We start from the raw sequence: 20816 nt of genomic DNA, 5'->3' as shown, positions 1-20816 counted from the left end.
GCCGAACCCAGAAAATCAGAGCAGAACCAGGAGCCCATCTCCTGGATAACCTAAGCAATATAGTATCACGGACACCAGCTAAAGGATGGCGTCGAAACGCATGGGCTTGATGGTCCTGATTCAGGTTCTGACTGTAATATTATCGCACATCTCTGCGTTTCCCACACCTGCTGGACCCGAGGGTGAGTTACAGCTGAATAACCAGTGAATATCTCGTAGATTAGTCAAGTAATAAGTCAAATATACTGTTTTCATAAACCACACCGAGTCGGAAATATTGCTGATTAATTGAGATATAAACCGAAGTTGAAAATAGGCTGTATGTCTACATGTCATCGTATCAGTCGCTTGAAAAAACTCATTTCAGTCAAACCCTATCCATATGGTTGTTGTTTTGAAGCTGGATACGATGGTGGAAAATCTTTGACTGTTTGATTTTCACATAGGATGCTCTTTGTTGTTGTTTTTTTAAAGGCTTTTAATCTTTTGTCCTGTAATCCGATTATTCAGTGTCATCTTCACCATATTGACTGTTTAAATGGAAAGCACCAAAGAACTAAACAATGAGTAAAGTGTCTGTTTGAGGTTTATTTAGTGTAGTGTAACGCAGAATAACGAGTAAATAGAAAACAACTTAGTTCAGACCAGACAAAGTTGATGCGTATAAAAAGATGTGTAACAATATTAAATATTTATATTGTTACAATGTTACAACATAGTTACAATGTAATGACCAAATAATATCAATCTCAGACTGAAGCTAAAGTTATAATGCAGATCTTCTTTTTTAATGTTGTCCTCCGGGTCATTAGCAATTCTGTACTCTAAAGAAACATATGTTTTAGGGTCAACATTGGCTGATCTGTGATCAGTTCTTTGCTTTTTAATGTGTTTTTCTCTCCTTATCCAGATAAGATTGTGTACAACCGAGAGTTGACGGAGGAGAAACCATTAGAACAGCAGGTGTGATTTTATTCATTTAATTATACCCAAGTTTGTTATATCAGACACAACTATTAAATGCTATAAAGCGATTGCTTTAAATGCATAAAGATTTTGTGCTTTTTCATTTGAAAGATTGCAGAGGCTGACAGCATCAGGAACACAGGTGAGCTGTAATCTTATTAGTTAGCGCAGACAACATAGCGATCAATAGCTTTTACCTCACAAGTTTTTTTTTTTTTGCTCATTATGTTTCTCATCCATTCAGACCCCAAGCCAACAGCACCAGCTGAGACAGAGTCAAACCCAGAGAACGATGACATCACTTTCTTAAAGTCTCTCGCTGAGAAGTCCAAAGTGTCGAACAATGAGACTCCTGTGTCAGATTCAGTGGATGAGCAGTATGGTGCTGATGAGTCTGACTCCACCAAAAACAGAAGACTGGCTGAGGACTACGATTCAACCAAGAATAAAATGGACTACAAATACCAAGGTAAGAACTGCAGCAAAAAACAGCAAGATCTTGTTGTAAAAAGTGCCAACACACTATGTCATCTACAGTATACTCCACATAGATTAAGCAGTATACAACAGAGCAGGACAGATCAGACAATGCATTTGACCTTCGAATTCAAGTGTGATCAACCAAATCAATAACAGCTGTGATTTTTTACACAAAATTATAAGAAACGATCTATATATTAGACCCTAGTAATAGTACATATTTTACGAGTTGGCTAATTCAAATGAATTCATACAAAGTTATTCATGCAAAAGCTTACGATTATCATAAAAAAAAACAATAATGAAATCCCACCCCTAACCCAAACGTCACAGGGGCAAAGGCAAATCATACAAAAATGTACGAATGTGGTCGTACGAATTAGCCACCTTGTAAAATGCGTACAAATTACTATGAGATAGCGTTGAAATAATTATTTCTACCCATGAGGATAACTGGACACTATTCACACGCACAGCGAGGACATCATATGAGAACCTTTGTCTTCTAGTTTTTATTGCTGTGTATATTTGAGGAAAAGGCAAACGTTCATGCATAAGGTTAGCTGTGACCTGTAAAAATCTCACTCTTTAGTATTGCAAATCGTTTGCTGTGATATATTAAATGCATGAACAGGTGGCTGACACCATACGTCAATCAGAAGGCATTTTGTGAAGAGAGAGAGAGGGACAGACAAAGAGAGGATTATCCCTCTACAGGAGTCTGCACTGAATGTTTTATAGCATTAATCACGTGCAGCAGGGCAGTTTATACAAAGTAAACTAACCTTAAAACAATTTAACAGAATGTTCATATATGTACTAAAGGGATAAACATTTCTCAAGATTTCTGTCATAGATTAACCAATCATAACAGAGGGCATTTGCTTGAGAGTCTACAATGACTAAAATAAAATAAAATAAAATCCATGTGCATCACGTGTTATGTCAAAATAAGTGCCGTCTAAAGGGTTTATGATAAAAGAGACGCTAACGATTTCCAGATACTCGCTTAATCTCATTTAGAGTTGAGTGTTAGTGTCTTGTGGGTATTTTGTGAACGTGAGCGTCTCTTTTATCATAAAACCCTTTCGGTGTGTGTGCAGAAGGCACTTATTTTGATGACGCATGATGCACATGGTTCACATGACGCAACAAACACATATTTTAAATTTGCGCCCCTCAGAAGAGAAGTCACCAGCCGCCACTGATCAAAAGAGTTTATCTTAGTAGAGAGCTTATTAGTACCTCAAAGACACATTGGTACCAAATTTATACATATCTGTACCTAAATGGTACAATATTAGGACACGCCAGTGACAGCTAGGGACCATTCAATTTTGAAAGAGTAAATTATCAGACTAAATTGAATAGATCTGTAAAAAAAAATGCTTGTAAAATTAACAACAACTAAGTTAACAGTAAGGCTGTAAATTATGAAGTACACTTTTACACTGCAAAAATACTGCATCCACTGTAAAATTGCCTGTAAAAAGTCTCTGGCTATGGTTGCCAGGAATATTATTTAAATAAGTAAATAGAAATATATGGTAAACACACTCTAAAAAATATTTAACCCAGGGCTGGGTAACTAAAGGACAGAACATATTTCTGGGTTAAAAATAACCCAAATAATGGGTTGTTTTAACCCAACTGCTGGGTTATTGTTAATCAACCATGTTGAAACAACCCAGTAGTTGGGTTAAAACAACCCATTATTTGGGTCACTTTAACCCAGAAATGTGTTCTGTCCTATAGTTACCCAGCCCGGAGTTAAAAACAACCCAATATTTTTTAGAGTAAATGTTACAGTTTAAATCTATGAAAAACGGGTGCCAAGTTTTATGCATTATGGCAAAGCTTTGTAAATGTCATTAACCAAGAAAAATGCACTATGTACCTTTTAATATAAAACTAACCACCATGTTTAAAAACTTGTTTCTTAACTTAAGACGTTTCTAATATTTATGTAAAGATTGTGCACAGTGTTATGTTCCCATAAAACACAATCATGTTGACACATTTTACACTAAAATGATGCTATTAAAAAATCATAAAATAACATAATATGAAACATTTCAATATACATAACTGTTAACAAATATAAAAAGTTTTTTAATAAAATATATTTAAAAAAAATAGTCCTTTTACAGCTTTAATATGGTAAATTTGAAGCTGATGTGTATTTCACAATTTTTTTATTATAGTGGCGTTTATCGCATTTTGGGAAAAAAGGGAGAAAAGATGACAGAATAAACATGGTGGATTGGATTTTGTGTAAAATTAAGAATTTACTTTGAAATACTGACCTGATATAATACTGATTTTGGCAGTAACTCATTTTTTTCAAAAATGGCGTTTATCGCGTTTTGGAACCAAACTCTTCATATGTTTCTTTTTTTAATCTTATACCTTCAACCCCTTTATTACTTTAAAACTCCTCATTATAAAATAGACACTGCTTAGTGCTCATTTGTGTCCACCAATAAAAACGAACAGACACAGTGTTGCATTTCAATACATTACATTAAAGTTTATTCGATTATTACATTGATGGAGCATTAGTGATGAACACCGGCTGTTAACAAGCAGAATCACTGAAGGAAAGATCAACAAAAATAGACATAAAGAGACCGGACAAACCAGACAGGTTTTAAAATGAACATCAACTGCAAATAATAAATGAAAATGTCATTTTGTTAGAAGACCACTGGATTTGAATATGTAACATACCGTATTTGTTGAAATACAGAAGTTATCTGTTGAATTTGGCTATTTTTTACAGCAATTTTTCCAACATTGGGATTAAAAAAAGAATCAGACCTGTATGTGCTACACCCAGCCAGAAACAGCACATGATTTTAAAATGTTTATCCTCATGAAGTTATTCAGTTTTGTGGCATAACAAAAATAAAGATTTTTGAGGACAAATTTATGAATCACTCTAAAAAGCCTCAAAGTTACAGCGCACGTGTCTTCTATGATAAACAATGAAAACGTTATCTTCATATCCTGCTTTATCATATCATGATTTCTTAAAAAAGACCTGGCTTATAATAAAGGAGAGTCTGACTCTCTCTCTCTCTCTGTGTATGATTGAGGGTCAGATGTTTGATCAGTGTCGTGTTTCAGTCAGATGGTGAGTTTACAGGAAGACATTTGAGCGGTAACTGGATCTCTGTGTTAGATAATGGCCGAGTGAATATCATCTGAGGTGTTTTTGTGTGATTCCACAGACGAGAATTGCTGGCAGATAAACAGATTTTTTTAACACGATTTCCCCACACAGTGTGTCATGTTTTATTAAAACAACTGAATTTCTATTCTTTTACCTGGTGTATATTGGTTTGAAATAGCTCAAAGGAGATACTCTTGTTTAATAGCCTTTCTCTTTGGGTAAAAATAGCCAAAAATATTACTGATGACTCATCCTGACTCAGAGGTGTCCACAAATTTTGTCAAATAGAGTAAAAATTCCCTCCCCCCTGCTGACTGACAATAGTAAGTATCAAATCAAGGTTTTAATGGACTGTGACTCATTGGCTTTCAAAAATAGGCAAGCTGTTTCAAAATGTCAACCTAATAAAACCTGTTTCAAAAGTAAATCAGCACTGGCAAGAAATTTGGTCAAGCCTCTAATATAACCACAGTCATACAGTCATTAAGCTGGCGATCATGACTCTGACACGATGAGGTCTACATTATGACATACATTATTATAAATTATTATTATTATTATTATATGTAACATACAAATATATAAAATGGTCTTAAATTATCAGAGGCGGACACTTGAGTACTTTGAGTAAATTTTCCAAGCATCTGTGCTTTATCAGAGTGTTTGTCTTGGGAAAAAATTTACTTTACTAAAAAATGTTTACTACATTCTAAAGCATATAATCATACTGTGTATTCCTTTTATATTGCATATTAAAATGTATTTAATACCTAATTACAAAAAATGTGTACCTTTACTTTCTTGATGTTTAATGCAGTGGTTCTCAAACTGGGGGCCGGGGCCCCCAGGGGGGACGCGAGATGGTGCCAGGGGGGCCCCAGTTTTATGACATTTCATGAAATACATTAATTTATCATGAATTCTGTGTAATTAAACCTAAAAAAAAATAAGGCTTCTAACCAACAGCACTACTTTGTATACTTTCATATGTTTTGTCTTATTAAAATGTTACGTTTTAGAACAAATTTGTTATAAAAAAAATTTGGGGGGTCGCGAAGGAATGCACCATATACAAGGGGGGCCGCACGCTGAAAAAGTTTGAGAACCACTGGTTTAATGTACTTAAATATTAAATATAAACCAAAAACTTGAAATTATGAAATGTTGTGGAGTAAAAATGATGATAATATGCTTTGGATTGTATGTTTTCCAAAGAAAAACACAGATAAAATACGAATACTTAAAAACTTGCTTTTATGTAGAAAGTAAAAATACTTAAGTAGTGTCCGCCTCTGCAAATTATTTTATTATATAGATAAAATAGACTACAGAGAGACATTGCAGCGTCTCCGGGTGGGCGGGGCTTAGCTGGACGCAAAAAGAGCCGCGGAGGCAATGTTGACAAGCGTAAGCTAGCACGTTTTAGGAGGGATTTATTAAACATGGATGCAGAAGAAGGTTAGGAAGTGTCAGAATATGTACACTCACTGATTCAGCGGGACCTTGACAGCTATTTTTGTAAATAAACTTAAACCAGGTTTTGGACATTTCCTAGAAAACATATGAATTACTTTCGGGTGGTTTGGGGAATTTTGTCAAGGCTTATTGTCTAATGTAACCTATCGCTGGGCTTACCATGATTAGCAATGTGGATTATTTTAAGAGACCATTCAAAGGATGGCACACATATATATCGCTGTATGTTTGTTTAATATTTAAGGTAAACAATATTGAAGGTTGGCGACTTTTCACCTATAAAACAGAAACTTGCTGCTTTGTACTAGATAAAACCAACACACCAGTACATATGCATAGATTATTTTACCTGATATGAAGTGTGCACTGCAAACACGAACGTAATCGTCTCCGTCGACTCTAGTCTGTATGCCGTATTGCATTCAACCACAAATGTCTTGATTTCTGTGAAGGAATGTCTGCCGGGATCCGGTAAAACTTTAGTTTTGAACCAAAAGTGCTGTTCCTTTTATTCTGGCAACAATTTTTTGCCTCCGGGTAGAGCGGTGACGTCACAATGACGTAGGCGATTAAGGAGTCAGTGGATGATATTTCATTGTGGATTAGTTTTGATGGTAATGTGGTCTGTTTCAGATGATCCTGAGAGCTTTCGGCAGCTGGATGGGACGCCGCTGACAGCTCAGGACATCGTTCAGAAAATTGCCAAAAAAATCTACGAAGAGGATGATAGAGGAGTCTTTGACAGGATCGTGTCTAAACTCCTCAAGCTGGGCCTTGTAAGAGATCAACCTTAAAAATTCATGTTGATAACCATTTTAAATGATTTGCAATGGCTGTTGGATAATGTCAGGGTAAGGCCTCATTGACAATGTCAAATGCTGCAAATGTATGGAGAAAATATGAAGCAGAATTGCAATTCCAGTATGAATTTGCAAAAATGTAGAAGTTTCATTTTAACTTCCCAATGTAAATGCTTTCAAATCAATGCATTTAAACTTAGAATAAAATGCTTTGTGATCAAAACAATACTAAATAACTGATACATGTCAATTAAACTTTCATCCTAAACAAATAGTCTACTTGTCTGCACAATAGTAACCATTTGAAAAACAACACCAACAACGAAACAGAAACTCTTTAAAATAATAATATAACAACATTATTAAGTCCCCCTCTTTTCTTATCTTAAATGCATAAAATAACACTTAATTTTAATATTTACTTATTATTCAATCTCATGCAAAGCATGCTGGGAACTGGAAATCCCATCCCCGTTTTTAGTTATATTATTTTAAAGGGACATATCACTTTTTTTTGAAAATATGCTCATTTTCCAGCTCCATAGAGTTAAACATTTGATTTTCATCGTTTTGAAATCCATTCAGCTGATCTCCGGGTCTGGCGCTAGCACTTTTAGCATAGCTTAGCACAATCCATTGAATCTGATAAGACCATTAGCATCGGGCAAAAAATAACCAAAGAGTTTAAATATTTTTCCTATTTAAAACTTGACTCTTTTGTAGTTACATCTTGTACTAAGACCGTCAGAAAATTAAAAGTTGTGATTTTCTAGGCAGATATGGTTAGGACTATACTTTCATTCTGGCGTAATAATCAAGGACTTTGCTGAGGTAACATGGCTGCAGCAGGCGTAGTGATATTACGCTCAGCCCAAACATATTCCCCTGCCTTTAAAGGTAACCAAGGGAACTATTTTCGGGCAGTGTGTAATATCACTTTAAAAAAAGTGGAATGTCCCTTTTATACAACACAAATTATTCATGTACTGTAGTCCTAACTTAAATGAGTCAAGTTCACATAGCTTGATGTGATATGACTAGAAAACTCTTTTATCATTAAAACAAAAAGCAAAATTGATATGGATTAAATGTGCACATTTTATTTATGTTAATTTTCATTAGGGTCAAAATAATTTTTTTCAGTGATAAAACCATCAGCACATTAGACGCCATAATATCATGGTTATCATATGCCGATTGTAATGGGTGTTGTATTGGTATGACGTGAATTAATCATCATCCATAATGTATTAATTGGTCTAGAGAAATGGATACACGAAAAAGTCTCATAAACCCTATTTAAATTATTTGTGGTAGAAAGACTAATGTGTTTTGGTTTTCAGATTACAGACAGCCAGGCAGAGACACTTGAGTATGAGGTTGCTGAAGCCCTGCAAGATCTTATCACTAAAAACGCCAAAGACAACATGATTGGGGACCTAAATATGGACTACCCTGTTAACACAGCAGCTAAAGACACACAAAACAATATGGATGAGTATGTGATTGTGTATCTACCACCGTTTAACATGTTCCTCCAGAAATGTAGTGTCTCTTAATTTTCTCCTTCTTTGCTCATATCTCAGGATGAGGAAGACAGGCCCAGCCGTCGTTATGATGAAGAGGATGAGGGTAATGATAATGATGATGATGAGAATGGCGATGAAGAACAGGAGGAGGAGATCAGAGATGACGCAGTGAGGGCTGATGACTCATGGGACTCTGTGAGTGATGGTAATGACAGGAATGAGCTGAGCCCTGAAGATGGTCTACAGGACCTCCAGTTCTTCCCCAACTTCTACAGGCTGCTCAAGAGCCTAGACTCAGGTAGACAACACACATTCAACACACTAAAATAGAAAATAAATAAAGCCACAGTAAAACCCAGCAATTTTAGAGTGTATACCCCACAACACAGGTGTAAGGTTCTGTATCAATGACTTATCGTATCATCTGACTTTACAGAGCAGGATAAAGAAGAGAGAGAGACTCTGATCACCATTATGAAGACCTTGATCGACTTTGTGAAGATGATGGTCAAATATGGCACCATCACACCTGAAGAAGGAGTTTCTTATCTGGGTAAGACTTGATGAAGCAAATCAAATATGTTCTGGTTAGCTTTGTGTGGCATCACTCAGTATTTTTACTTTCAGTCAAATTACTTTATTTACCTAAATGTATTATATGGCATCTTATTTAGCCACAGGGATTTAACTTTGTCCTCTACTGTCATTGAAAATCACTTCTTATTTATTGTCATTTAGCAAATGAGTTTTACCTTAAACAATTTTTGCAATGGACTGTTTGGACTTTGGTGTGTCTCCTAGCAAGGATCTGTTAAATGCATCATTTTTACGTTCTTAAACAATGTCATATCAGATAAAGAAGGGAAGCATCCGACAGATGCACACAGTAATCACAGTCTGTATGTGTGTGTGTGTGTGTGTGTGTGTGTGTGTGTGTGTGTGTGTGTGTGTACCTGGTAATTATCACATTGTGGGGCTTATATATATATATAAAAATTGACATATATATATGATATATATATGCATTTTTTCTAGTTACTGAATCTGTTAATGTAGTTAATGTAGTGATAACTTTCATTTCTGGTGCTATATTATATAATTATTTCTCTAATAAGATCGGTCACAAACATGATTCCTGCATGATCTAATGTGTTGCATGTTAACTTACTGTCATTCATTGTGTGCAACATTTTTTGTCTCCCTCTTCGTGTTTTGTCCACTTTCCCGGTTGCTAAAAAAACTCTTATGCCTCTTAAAAGTCCTCGTCTGTGCTATAACAATTTTGACCTTAAGACCTCTTTTAAGGATTAAGATGCTTTCTGAATTACTTTTTTCTTTACTAGGATTGTTTCTTTAATTTTAAGAGTAACGCCCACATTTCTAAGAATTTTCTTAGAATTGCGTAGGAGCTACTTTTTGCACAAAAATTCTTTAGGGATACGGGCCCTGATCTTTAGCGTTAAAGGAACAGTATGTAGGATTGTGGCCGAAACTGGTACTGCAATCACACAACTGGTGGCCGATACACAAAATGACAACATAGACATCAGTTGAGGGCTGCAACTCCACTTTTTAAATGACAATATCCTGACCAGACCACTGTTTGAAAAAGCATTTGAAATGAAAATGATTTCTTAATGTCTAGTGACATATCAGGGCCATTTTATGATTAATTGATATACATTTTTATGTACTGTAAAATGAACACAAAATACTTTTTTGTTCTTAAAGTTGCAGTATGTAATTTTCACCACTAGCAGCACTATACCAAAGATCTTTGCACACGTTGGGCCCTATTTTAACGATCTAAGCACATTGTCTAAAGCGCACAGCGCAACGTCTAAATGGGGGTGTCCTAATCCACTTTTGCTAATTTAACGACGGGAAAAATGGTTTGTGCGCCGAGTGCATGGTCGAAAAGAGTTGTTCCTATTGTAATGAGAGTACTTTGGGCGTAACGTGCAATAAACCAATGAGAGTCTCAGCTCTCATCCCCTTTAAAAGTCTGTTGCGCTATGTCTAATCCCTATTTAGATGACGGACTTTGTAAACTGAAAAACTAAGCGGAGGAAGAAGATCCCCAGTTTAAGATTAATGTTAAATAATTGTGCTGTTCAATTAAAACCTTTAAAAATCGTTTTCTTTTAGTCATGGAAGTAAAAAAGTAGGCTTGTAATTGCCTTAAATGCATGGCTATCCAATATCATCAAAAAATAATTTACAAGTATGTAAGATAAGCATTTATTTACTTACCAGGCTACAGGTGAAGCAGCTCTTTGCGCCTTCTAACGTCTCATAATTAGTCCTCATTTATGTCCAAGAGACTCAATAATAATCTTTTACATTCAATCCTTTAATCTTTCTTATTTAGCGTTTTTGTGCTGCTGCACATTCATGTACTATGTGATAAGCAAACCCGCATTGTCGTCCCATTTAGGCGCATATTACTGCGCTCTTTAAATAACAAAAAACATATTGCACCATTGACTTTAGACTTTAGAGCAGGTTTTTGTTGGTCAATGGCGTAGTCTATTTTAGTTGCCTCAAAATAGCAATGCGCCAACAATGCGCCTGAACACACCTCGTTTTCAGACCTGAACGTAAGATAGAGCCCATTGTGTCAATAAGGTTTACACACTACCTCCTAAACTTTCATCCGTCAATGAACATTTTGAGCAAACGTACAAACAAATGCCAAAATTCAGAATAGTTTCTAACAAATTGATTCACTTAGTTTTGCAGCACAAAGTATTAAAAACAAAGGGACTATTGAGACATCTCAGTGGGTAGTGATCATACGCACACCCGGAGCAGTGAAGCAGCGCCCAGGGAGCAGAATTATTGGGAATAAGGTGCCTTGCACAGTGGGGCCTCAGTCATGAGACTCGAACTGGGGACTTTCGGGTACTAAAGATTATACAGTTTTGTGTTCAAGTAACTACAGAACAGCTTGGTTCTTAGTCGTTCATCTATTTGTAGTGTGTTGTGCTTACGTTATGAAGACGGATTAATTACTTTAATGCGTAAAGGTTTCAATGCGTACCGAATTTGTAGGATGATGAATACGAATAAATACATACAAACATTTTGAACAACACACCACTTAATCCTGTTTATACAGTGGCAGATACAACCAAACTAAACCAAACTAGTTGTTAGTAGTAAAAATCATGAGTGATTAATTCGGCAACAGTAACAAAACCCAGATTCATTCGTTTAGAGACTAGTTCACTTTCGCACTGGTTTCTCAAGCCATGTGTTTCATGACCATATATGTTCATGACATCCTGTTTTATTCAATCACTGCCCTCTCTCTTTTGTTCTCATTCTCTCTTTCATTTGGTGTCATTAATTCTGTTTGTTTCTCCAACAAGATGGCCGTCATGATAAAACACAGATAACAATGTGGATTTCTCCATTACGTGATAAACAGGTTACTCTGGCAACCTGCGGCACACGATGACACTGCCATAGAGATCAAATGAAATGGAAGAGTGTGTTGCCAGGATACGGCCGGTTATTGATCGTGCTTTAAACATGAGTGTGTGTGTGTGTGTGTGTGTGTGTGTCAGTCAATGGCAAACAGCTCCAAGTCATGAAAGTCCAAACACGTAATGAGTACATGTAGATATTGACCACGGCTTTCTTTATTTACTTTGTAAAAAGAACCTGACTTTACACCACAATACACTCAACTGTGAGTGGTACAAAAGGAAATTAAGTAATACAAACAAAATGTAGAGAGAGACTTGATTTTATCCATCACAAATTGATTTGATTGTAAAGTCTTTATTTGAGGGGAGGGATAGGAGTTTAAATGACAGATTATGAAGACAAACATTAATATTTCACTGACAAATATTGCGCAATTAGACTAGAAATGAAGAGTTTCGTTGCACAACGAGATAAATCAATTTTTTAACATTTTTGTCAAAACATGTTTATTATTATGTTATCATGTTATTATTTTGTTTTATTGTGCTACTTAGCTGTATCTTTTAAGTTATGAAGGTTTAAATCAAAACAAACCAACTGCAGTTGCATTGAAATGAATTGGAATGCAGAACCAAAAAATGCGATTTCTGAACAATTAACAAAACGGTGGTTATCTGGTTTTGCAACGAAACTCTTCAAATGTTTATTAAAATCATTTTTTAAAACGTGATGCTACGCAAGGTACAATGCTTGTTATTTTTCAAAAGGAATGATGGATTGAAATATATCATTATTCATTATTTTTATCTATAAACAGTATTCATTCATGATGAAATTGGTAAATTTTATTTATAAATTGTGATTTATTTTATGTTTCAAACAGAAAACCTGGATGCTATGATTGCCCTGCAGACCAAGAATAAATTGGGAAAATCTCTGGGTCCTCTTAGTATTACACCTCCTACAGGTAAAAACACACTTAAATTTTATACGTAAACACAAATGTTGTAGTCTCATTTCATGCATTGTGTCAAAATGCAGTTTATAATGCCACACAACTATGTGCATTCATGAATGAATGAAGTCTCGTTGTTTGCAGTCTGAAAAATAAATGTTGGTTTTAGCAGACCTAAAAAAGAGCCTTTACTTTTAAGAGTGAGTACATTGCAGATTCAACTCACACCACTGTGTTATTTTTTCCCCTTATTCCAGGAAAAGCATTGGATGATGATGACAACACCAAAACAGAGGCTGCCAAAATGCAGAAGGAGTACGAGTCCCTGAAAGACTCGACCAAAAATGTGCAGACTGCAGCAGAGATCAGTTAGTAAAGCACAGTCCTCCTCTATCATCTCACATCTTCATCATGAACGACATGATAGACATATTTAACCCAAAACTATACTTATCATTATTTAAAAAAATTGTAAATTAGTATTTTGTATATTTCCTTTTATTTACATATCCTTATTTTATTCATTAAGAAATGAAGAATAATACACAGCAAAATCCCCAGTGTTAAATATATAGTGTCCCAATCTTACAGAGTGTTACAAATAATCACATTAATAAATTATACTTTATTTATTTCTGGGGATTTTGCTGTGTAGAAATGTAGTCTGAAAGAGGGATTGAACCCCTAAACTTAGTTTGAGGTATGAGCTATCCCATCAGGAGACCACTAAGACAATCACATTCATTAATAAACCTTCCAAGCAGTTTCTCCATTTGCAAAGTATTTAATAACATAGATATTTCTGAGTAACATATACATAATCTACAAAATGAGCTTTGCAACACAGCCATTATACACAAATTATGTTATTGTCATCATTATGATATCTCTGAGCATTGATCTGTCTGTCTCTGTCAGATCATCCTGGAAAGTCTGAGAGCTACCTGGACGCGATCCGCAAAAACATTGAATGGCTGAAGAAACACAGCAAGGATGGAAACAAAGAAGGTAAATATTTATTCAGATTTAACAGCATCTGTCCATCTGTTTCCTCTTTTACAGCACCTGAATCACCTTAAGGTCAATGGGAAATGATGGTGCTCTTGTTTTTTATATCTGTTTGTAGTGTTCAGACTACACTGGAATAAAGCAGAAAACATTTTTTATTCAACATTTCAACTGATATGGTCTGATATTAATGCTGATACTGTATATAAAGAGCGAGAAGATGCTTTATTTATTGAAATACAATGCTATACATACATTAATTAAATACCAGTTCTGCACAATAATTCATATTTTATTAAATATTTATTACATATTTCATTAAAACAGATTGAGAAACTCTAAAAGAAGGCAGGCATGAATATTAGCTTTTGATCTGAACAGTTAATATAAATCACTGTTTATTATTTTGCAGATAATTCATAATACACTGGTAAAGAGCCCAGTGTTGCCCTGTCTAAGGGTTTTTCTCTTTAATCAAGGTTACACAGTTCAGTCGAGTGCAGAAGAACAGTCAGATTAAAGACTCTTTTTTTCTTTTCCTTAATTTGCAATTAAAATAAGCGTGGGTGAGAGAGCTCATGAATATGCATTGGTTTAATGAGCTTGGCACTGTTGCAGCGCTGCAAGTCGCATCTTTTGTAGACAAACACTTTTTTGTATTTTTTCGCTCATCTGTCTCTGTTAGTCAGGCATTATGTGATCAGCACTTCACATGAGAGTGTATTTTGACATGGAATCTATTCTTCATTTCTTCATATCTCACAAACACATATTTATGTGACACAAATCTGTAAAAACCCAGCTAAAATATTTTTGTTTGTGATTTATGTTTTTCTATATAAAATCATCGTACCTTCTGAAAATTTAAAATATAACCTTGATGAGTTAGATTATGTTGAAGATTGAAATTGAAGTGAAATCAAACGTTGATGCTTTAAAGAGCACCTATTATGGCCTTTTTACAAGATGTAAGTCTCAGGTGTGCCCAGAATGCATCTGTGAAGTTTCAGCTCAAAATACCACACAGATCATTTGTTAAAGCATGTCCAAAATGCCCCTATTTGGCTGGGAGCAAAAACGTGCTGTTTTAATGTCTGTACCTTTAAATGCAAATGAGCTAATACAATCTAAGGGCGTCGCACATTGAACGAGAAGCGCCAAGTCACATCTAGGACAACTCGGAGGTATCGTACACCGGAAGTGCACATTAAATAACGCAAGCTTAATATGCAAAATATGCTTTAGCGGCCAATGTTAATCACTAACGATTTAGGACATATATGATGTCATTTAATGTTAAACTATGTGATTGGCGCTCTGTGGCGCGACAGGGATTTGAGCAGTGTGCAAAGTCACAGCCGACAGCCGACACCAGTGTGCATACTTTCATAGAAAATAATGTGTTCTGTTTTTAGATTCATGGCGCAACGCGACGTGGCGCTGCGCTTCTCATCCGGTGTGGGACCCCCTTGAGACAGTAGTATCTAGTGGACAGAGTACAACTCGCTCAGGGTGGAAACTATAGTAGTGCAGGACTGTAAGTGGCCAGGGCTTTTCAATGTGACATCATATTCATCAGAGAATCAAAATGGCATGTCTAATTCTGCGTTTACACCAGCTGCGGTAGAGGTGGCAAAAACGAGCTATTCGCATGTAGTTGGACGCTTGAACATTTGAGTTTACTCGCTTCATTCGCATGTAAAAGCGCGCATGAAATTCAAGTCATTCAAGACATTCACACGGAGACTTCGCTCACTTCCTGTAATCACATCACTACTACAGCAAGGTCCTGATTGGTTTTTCGGCGTGGAAATCCGCCGGAGTTCAGATTTTTCAACTTGCGCGTTTCCCGCGGCAAGGCTCACTTTGTGCGAAACGCGCTGCACCTACCACGTTGCAGGATGCCTAATCGTGTCTTTGCATTGACTTGCATTGACTTCATTAAATCACCCGCGCTATCCGCCTCTACCGCGGCTGGTGTAAACGCAGCATAATGAGACTGCTGCGGTTGATTGGGGATTGATAAAGAAGGATTGGGTGGATTTTTTTTATTGTAGGGTTGTTTTGTTCACACACATTTATGTCCAAACACTTTGAGGCTGTTTACACTTGGCATTAACATGTGTTTTCGTCGATCGGATCACAAGTGGACGACGTTAATGCCAGGTGTAAACGGTGTTCAAAACGTTTTGAGCTCGTCCACTTTCGACCACTTTCAACCACATCCAGAGGTGGTCGAAACCACTTTCGATCGGATCGTTTTGGAGTTGCGGAACGCACATGTGGTTGAATGCGTTCGAACAGCCACACGCGACCGCCTTCTCTCCGCCCATTTATCTAATCTGAGGTATTAAACACAAGTTTTACGTCTTTTTTGACTTCTGGCGTGAACATTCGGTGAACAGCGCTATTTTTAGCCTTTCATTGATAAAACTAAGCGGCTGATCTCCGTAATTTCGTTTTGAAAGCGTGTGAAAGTTGCGCGATCCTATTTCATCAATTGCGCTGAAAATTCAAAGAAAGCTCTTACATACTCATGTACAAAACACTGTGCAGCATGTTTACTTGCTAAACAAGCAGTGCACTCCGACATAATATTAGTTTGCGTCCATATAAACTCATAATTACTCCCGCTCGGGTTTGAATGACAGCAGAGAGACTCGCCCACCGTCTCACAGACCACCCCCTCATGATAGTATTCAGCACAAAAGCGGTTGAAAGTGGACAAAAAAGACGGATTTAAATACCAGGTGTAAACGTAATGTGTCTCTCTCGACCACTTGTGATCCGATCGATGAAAACACATCTTAATACCAAGTGTAAACTGCCCCTTTGTAAAAGTGGATTTTGCATCATAGGTGCCCTTTAAATCTCATCATTAGATTATGAGACTTTAACTTGGATTTCACACGCAGGGTCACAGATTAAATTATACACTCGAAAAAATTCAACCCATCATTAGGTCAAAAAGGGACAACCCCCTAATGATGGGTTGAAAAAAAACAGTGTACAAGTCATTTTATTGTATGTTATATTGAAAAACATGAACCTGTTTTAGGGCTAAATTATTTTTCTGCAGGTGCTTTGATATTCTCTGTTTAATGTGATGTCATTTTCGAGAGGTCTCCAGACACTTTTTTGGACCTCTGTATGTGGGGTGAAGGAGGTTTACTGCACAATTTACAAAAGCATGCCGATAAAATAAAATAAAGACACATTCATCCCTCTTCTCTTGATGTGTCACAAACACACAGTGACAAAAAAGCTTCACTAATTTCCATGTCACGGTTGTCAAGCAGAAACTCAGTGGGACAGTAAACTAACAGTGACATGCATTACATAGAAACAAAACCTTCATTTTGAGACTGATTATGAGGTGGACATGTGTGGAAAAAGACAGAAAGAAGTCTCTCTCTCTCTCTCTAGAGCTTATATCAACACATTACAATGCCAAAGCGTCAATATGGTGTATTAAAATACGACACAAATATTACATTTAAGTGAATTTAAGGTGCATATTTAACCACAAATTTCAAAGACAAACATATTTGTACATTTACATTTAAAGGTGCAGTGTGTAATGTTTAAAAGGATCTCTTGACAGAAATGCAAAATAATATACAAAACTATATGATCAGGGGTGTATAAAGACCTTTTATAATGAACCGTTATGTTTTTATTATCTTAGAATGATATGTTTTTATCTACATACACAGAGGGTCCCCTTACATGGAAGTCGCCATTTTGTGCTGCCATGTTTCTACAGAAGCCCTTAACGGACAAACTTTTTTTACTGAGTTGTCTCCGACGATGACATGTTTGTCCCGTGGCGGCTAACGTAGCTTCTCTATGTGTTTCAAAAGTAAGGGGTGAGCAGTGGACTAAACCGTTGGTTGCAATGCGCAACCTCACCATCAGATTCCACAAAAGTGTACACACTGCACCTTTAACTTTTATCCAAAAACAATTTACAGCGCATTCAAGCTAAACTTTGTGTGTTCACTAAAAACAAACCCATGAACGTTCATGCTGCTAATGTACGTAATGCTCTAACAGTTGAGCTCCAGGAGTATATCAGTTATCATTTTTTAAAGTATGACATTAGGCATAACAGCAATAAAAAATCATTTATTTGAATTTGGTGTTAAAGGGATAGTGCACCCAAAAATGTTCATTTACTCCCCCTCATGATGCTTTAAACCTGTATGAGTTTCTTTATTCTGTTGAACACAAAAGAAGATATTTCGATAAGCACTGAGTTGTTTTTACCCAGGGTTGGGTCACTATTGGAGTGTGTTTTTTCCAATAGTGACCCACCCTAGGTAAAAACAACCCAGCATTCACTTCTATAGTAGGAAAAACAAATCTTATGGAAGCCAATGGGTACCATCACCTGATTGCTTATCATCACAATACAGATTTAAAACAATGTGAGGGTAAATGATGACATAATTTTCATTTTTGGGTGAGCTATCCCATTAAATAAGACCTTGACACATGTTTATCTTGCTGTTGGACCAATATTTGTCACATTAAGTAATCTCTGCACATATTTAAGCTGTGCGTTTTATATTCATGAGTCATTATGGTCACTGATGCAGACATAGTGAGAGTCATTCAGACAGGAAACATATGGGGGCTGAGGGAAAACACACAGCTCTTGTGTATCAGGACATTTAATGGCCAGTGGAGGAGGCAGAATCTGCCCACGTACACAAACATGCACAAACCCACAAATGATACCCAGTGACTTATACAGCTCACACAAAGCACTTCGGTCTTCTGACAGCTGTGTGCATTTATAACCATTCAGCCTGAGGCTTTGTTCATGCAACCTTTTCTCAATCTGGCAATAAAAACATCATCCTGTCAATCATTCTTTACCATGTATCTATATTGATGAGTTTTCTCGTGTGTTCTTCCTGTTGTGTCTATAAGATTACGACCTGTCCAAGCTGAGGGACTTCATGGGCCAACAGGTGGACGCTTACATCGATAAAGGCATCCTTGAGAAGGACGAAGGTGATGTCATCAAGAGAATCTACGGAAGCCTGTAGGAATCCCAAACCCAGCTTCTCGTATAATAGAGCAGCCGTTAAACTGCTTACTAAACATGGCCATACTAACACAGATCCTAACGCTATAACTCCTAATAAGCAGTATTTCTGCAGAAGTATATTCTCATGAAGGCAATATCCTCTCTCAGTACAGTCAGCAATGGATATATAATCTAGTGCTAGAAGACCCACCTATCAAAATTGAATTAGGAAGAAAGAAAGAAGCCAAGCGTTTGCCTAGAAGTCTGAAATTTAGCAAATTTGGTGGACATTTGCCTGCAAATGAGTGCAAAATTAAGCTTTGGCACCTGTTTCTCTTCTGCAATAGACTTTTACATCATCTATCTGTAACATTCATTCTTAACATTTGGTGTATAGCATCTCCTAATTATGATTTGATGAAGGAAATTATTAACCTGTGTTATTGTATCAGAATCAACCAAAAATCAGCTTATACTTGCAGTCAATCTCTTATCTCTTCTGTTGTGTTTTGTCTGTAGGGGGCAGTCTTTACATTGTTACGTTTTGGTTTCTGGGTTATTTCTTCATTCTTTGACTGTGTATATTCCACATGCTATAGATTCACAAAAATTAAGTATTTTTAAATGTAAATATTGTGATTTTCCAAATACCAATTAAACATTGCCTTTCTTTAATTATGTAATCGTGTGGTTGTGTTTTCCTTAAATTGCTCTAAAATCTGTGAAAATAAATAAATACTAGGATTATAAAAGAACAATTTATTATTAAAATGCCATTTCTGGAGAAGTCTTATCCTAGTCTCAGACTAAAATTCATGTTTGAGCTGCCTTCATTTAAAAACATCTTGTACTGACATACTGCATCTTAACTATGATCTTAACATATATTAATAGTCTAAATTGTAATATTTATTTATTGCATATTTTTTATATTAGCTTGGCTTCTTTATGTTTTTATTTGGCATTTTAAAATTTAAACAATGATAAAACATTTCAAAAAGTAAAATAAAATAAGTAAATAAATTTTCTTTGAATAGACTATATCAAAAGGTAGCCCTCCAGAAAAAGCTTGGAGACCCCTGATCTAAACCCTGTCTGGGAAATTATATATATATATATATATATAATTATTAGGAACACCATACTAATACTGTGTTTGACCCCATTTCGCCTTCAGAACTGCCTTAATTCTACATGCATTGATTCAACAAGGTGCTGAAAGCATTCTTTAGAAATGTTGGCCCATATTGATAGGATAGCATCTTCCTATCCTGCTGGAAGTAGTCATCAGAGGATGGGTACATGGTGGTCATAAAGGGAAGAACATGGTCAGAAACAATGCTCAGGTAGGCAGTGGCATTTAAACGATGCCCAATTGGCACTAAGGGGCCTAAAGTGTGCCAAGAAAACATCCCCCACACCATTACACCACCACCACCCGGCCTGCACAGTTGTAACAAGGCATGATGGATCCATGTTCTCATTCTGTTTACGCCAAATTCTGACTATACCATCTGAATATCTCAACAGAAATCGAGACTCATCAGACCAGGCAACAATTTTTCCAGTCTTCAACTGTCTAATTTTGGTGAGCTTGTGCTAATTGTAGCCTCTTTTTCCTATTTGTAGTGGAGTTGAGTGGTACCCGGTGGTGTCTTCTGCTGTTGTAGCTCATCCGTCTCAAGGTTGTGTGTGTTGTGGCTTCACAAATGCTTTGCTGCATACCTCGGTTGTAACGAGTGCTTATTTCAGTCAAAGTTGATCTTCTATCAACTTGAATCAGTCGGCCAATTCTCCTCTGACCTCTAGGATCAACAAGGCATTTTCACCCACAGACCTGCCACATACTGGATGTTTTTCCCTTTTCACACTATTCTGTGTAAACCCTAGAAATGGGTGTGCGTGAAAATCCCAGTAACTGAGCAGATTGTGAAATACTCAGACCGGCCCGTCA

The 20816-nt window shown here is 36.3% G+C and overlaps 1 protein-coding gene across 1 annotated transcript; it reads left to right on the top strand.

The window, feature by feature from the left end:
* Positions 1-40: 40 nt before the first annotated feature.
* On the top strand, positions 41-19540 carry scg3 (secretogranin III). Its single transcript, XM_073853303.1, has 12 exons — positions 41-182; positions 911-963; positions 1078-1108; positions 1211-1435; positions 6731-6873; positions 8241-8396; positions 8490-8724; positions 8863-8979; positions 12745-12828; positions 13074-13184; positions 13735-13824; positions 18763-19540. Exons 1-12 carry the CDS (start codon positions 86-88, stop codon positions 18879-18881), a joined length of 1461 nt encoding a protein of 486 aa, XP_073709404.1. The 5' UTR covers positions 41-85; the 3' UTR covers positions 18882-19540.
* Positions 19541-20816: the final 1276 nt, after the last annotated feature.

Source organism: Misgurnus anguillicaudatus, chromosome 15, assembly GCF_027580225.2.
Source record: "Misgurnus anguillicaudatus chromosome 15, ASM2758022v2, whole genome shotgun sequence".
In the NCBI taxonomy this organism is placed as follows: Eukaryota; Metazoa; Chordata; class Actinopteri; order Cypriniformes; family Cobitidae; genus Misgurnus; species Misgurnus anguillicaudatus.
Note: the sequence above shows the minus strand (reverse complement) of the source record. Positions and strands in the feature narration are given on the sequence as shown.

Coding starts and splice junctions, on each gene's coding strand:
- scg3 (XM_073853303.1), top strand. CDS start 86: ATGGCGTCGAAACGCATGGGCTTGATGGTCCTGATTCAGGTTCTGACT. Junction 183..910: donor CACACCTGCTGGACCCGAGG/GTGAGTTACAGC, acceptor CTCCTTATCCAG/ATAAGATTGTGTACAACCGA. Junction 1,109..1,210: donor TGACAGCATCAGGAACACAG/GTGAGCTGTAAT, acceptor TCATCCATTCAG/ACCCCAAGCCAACAGCACCA.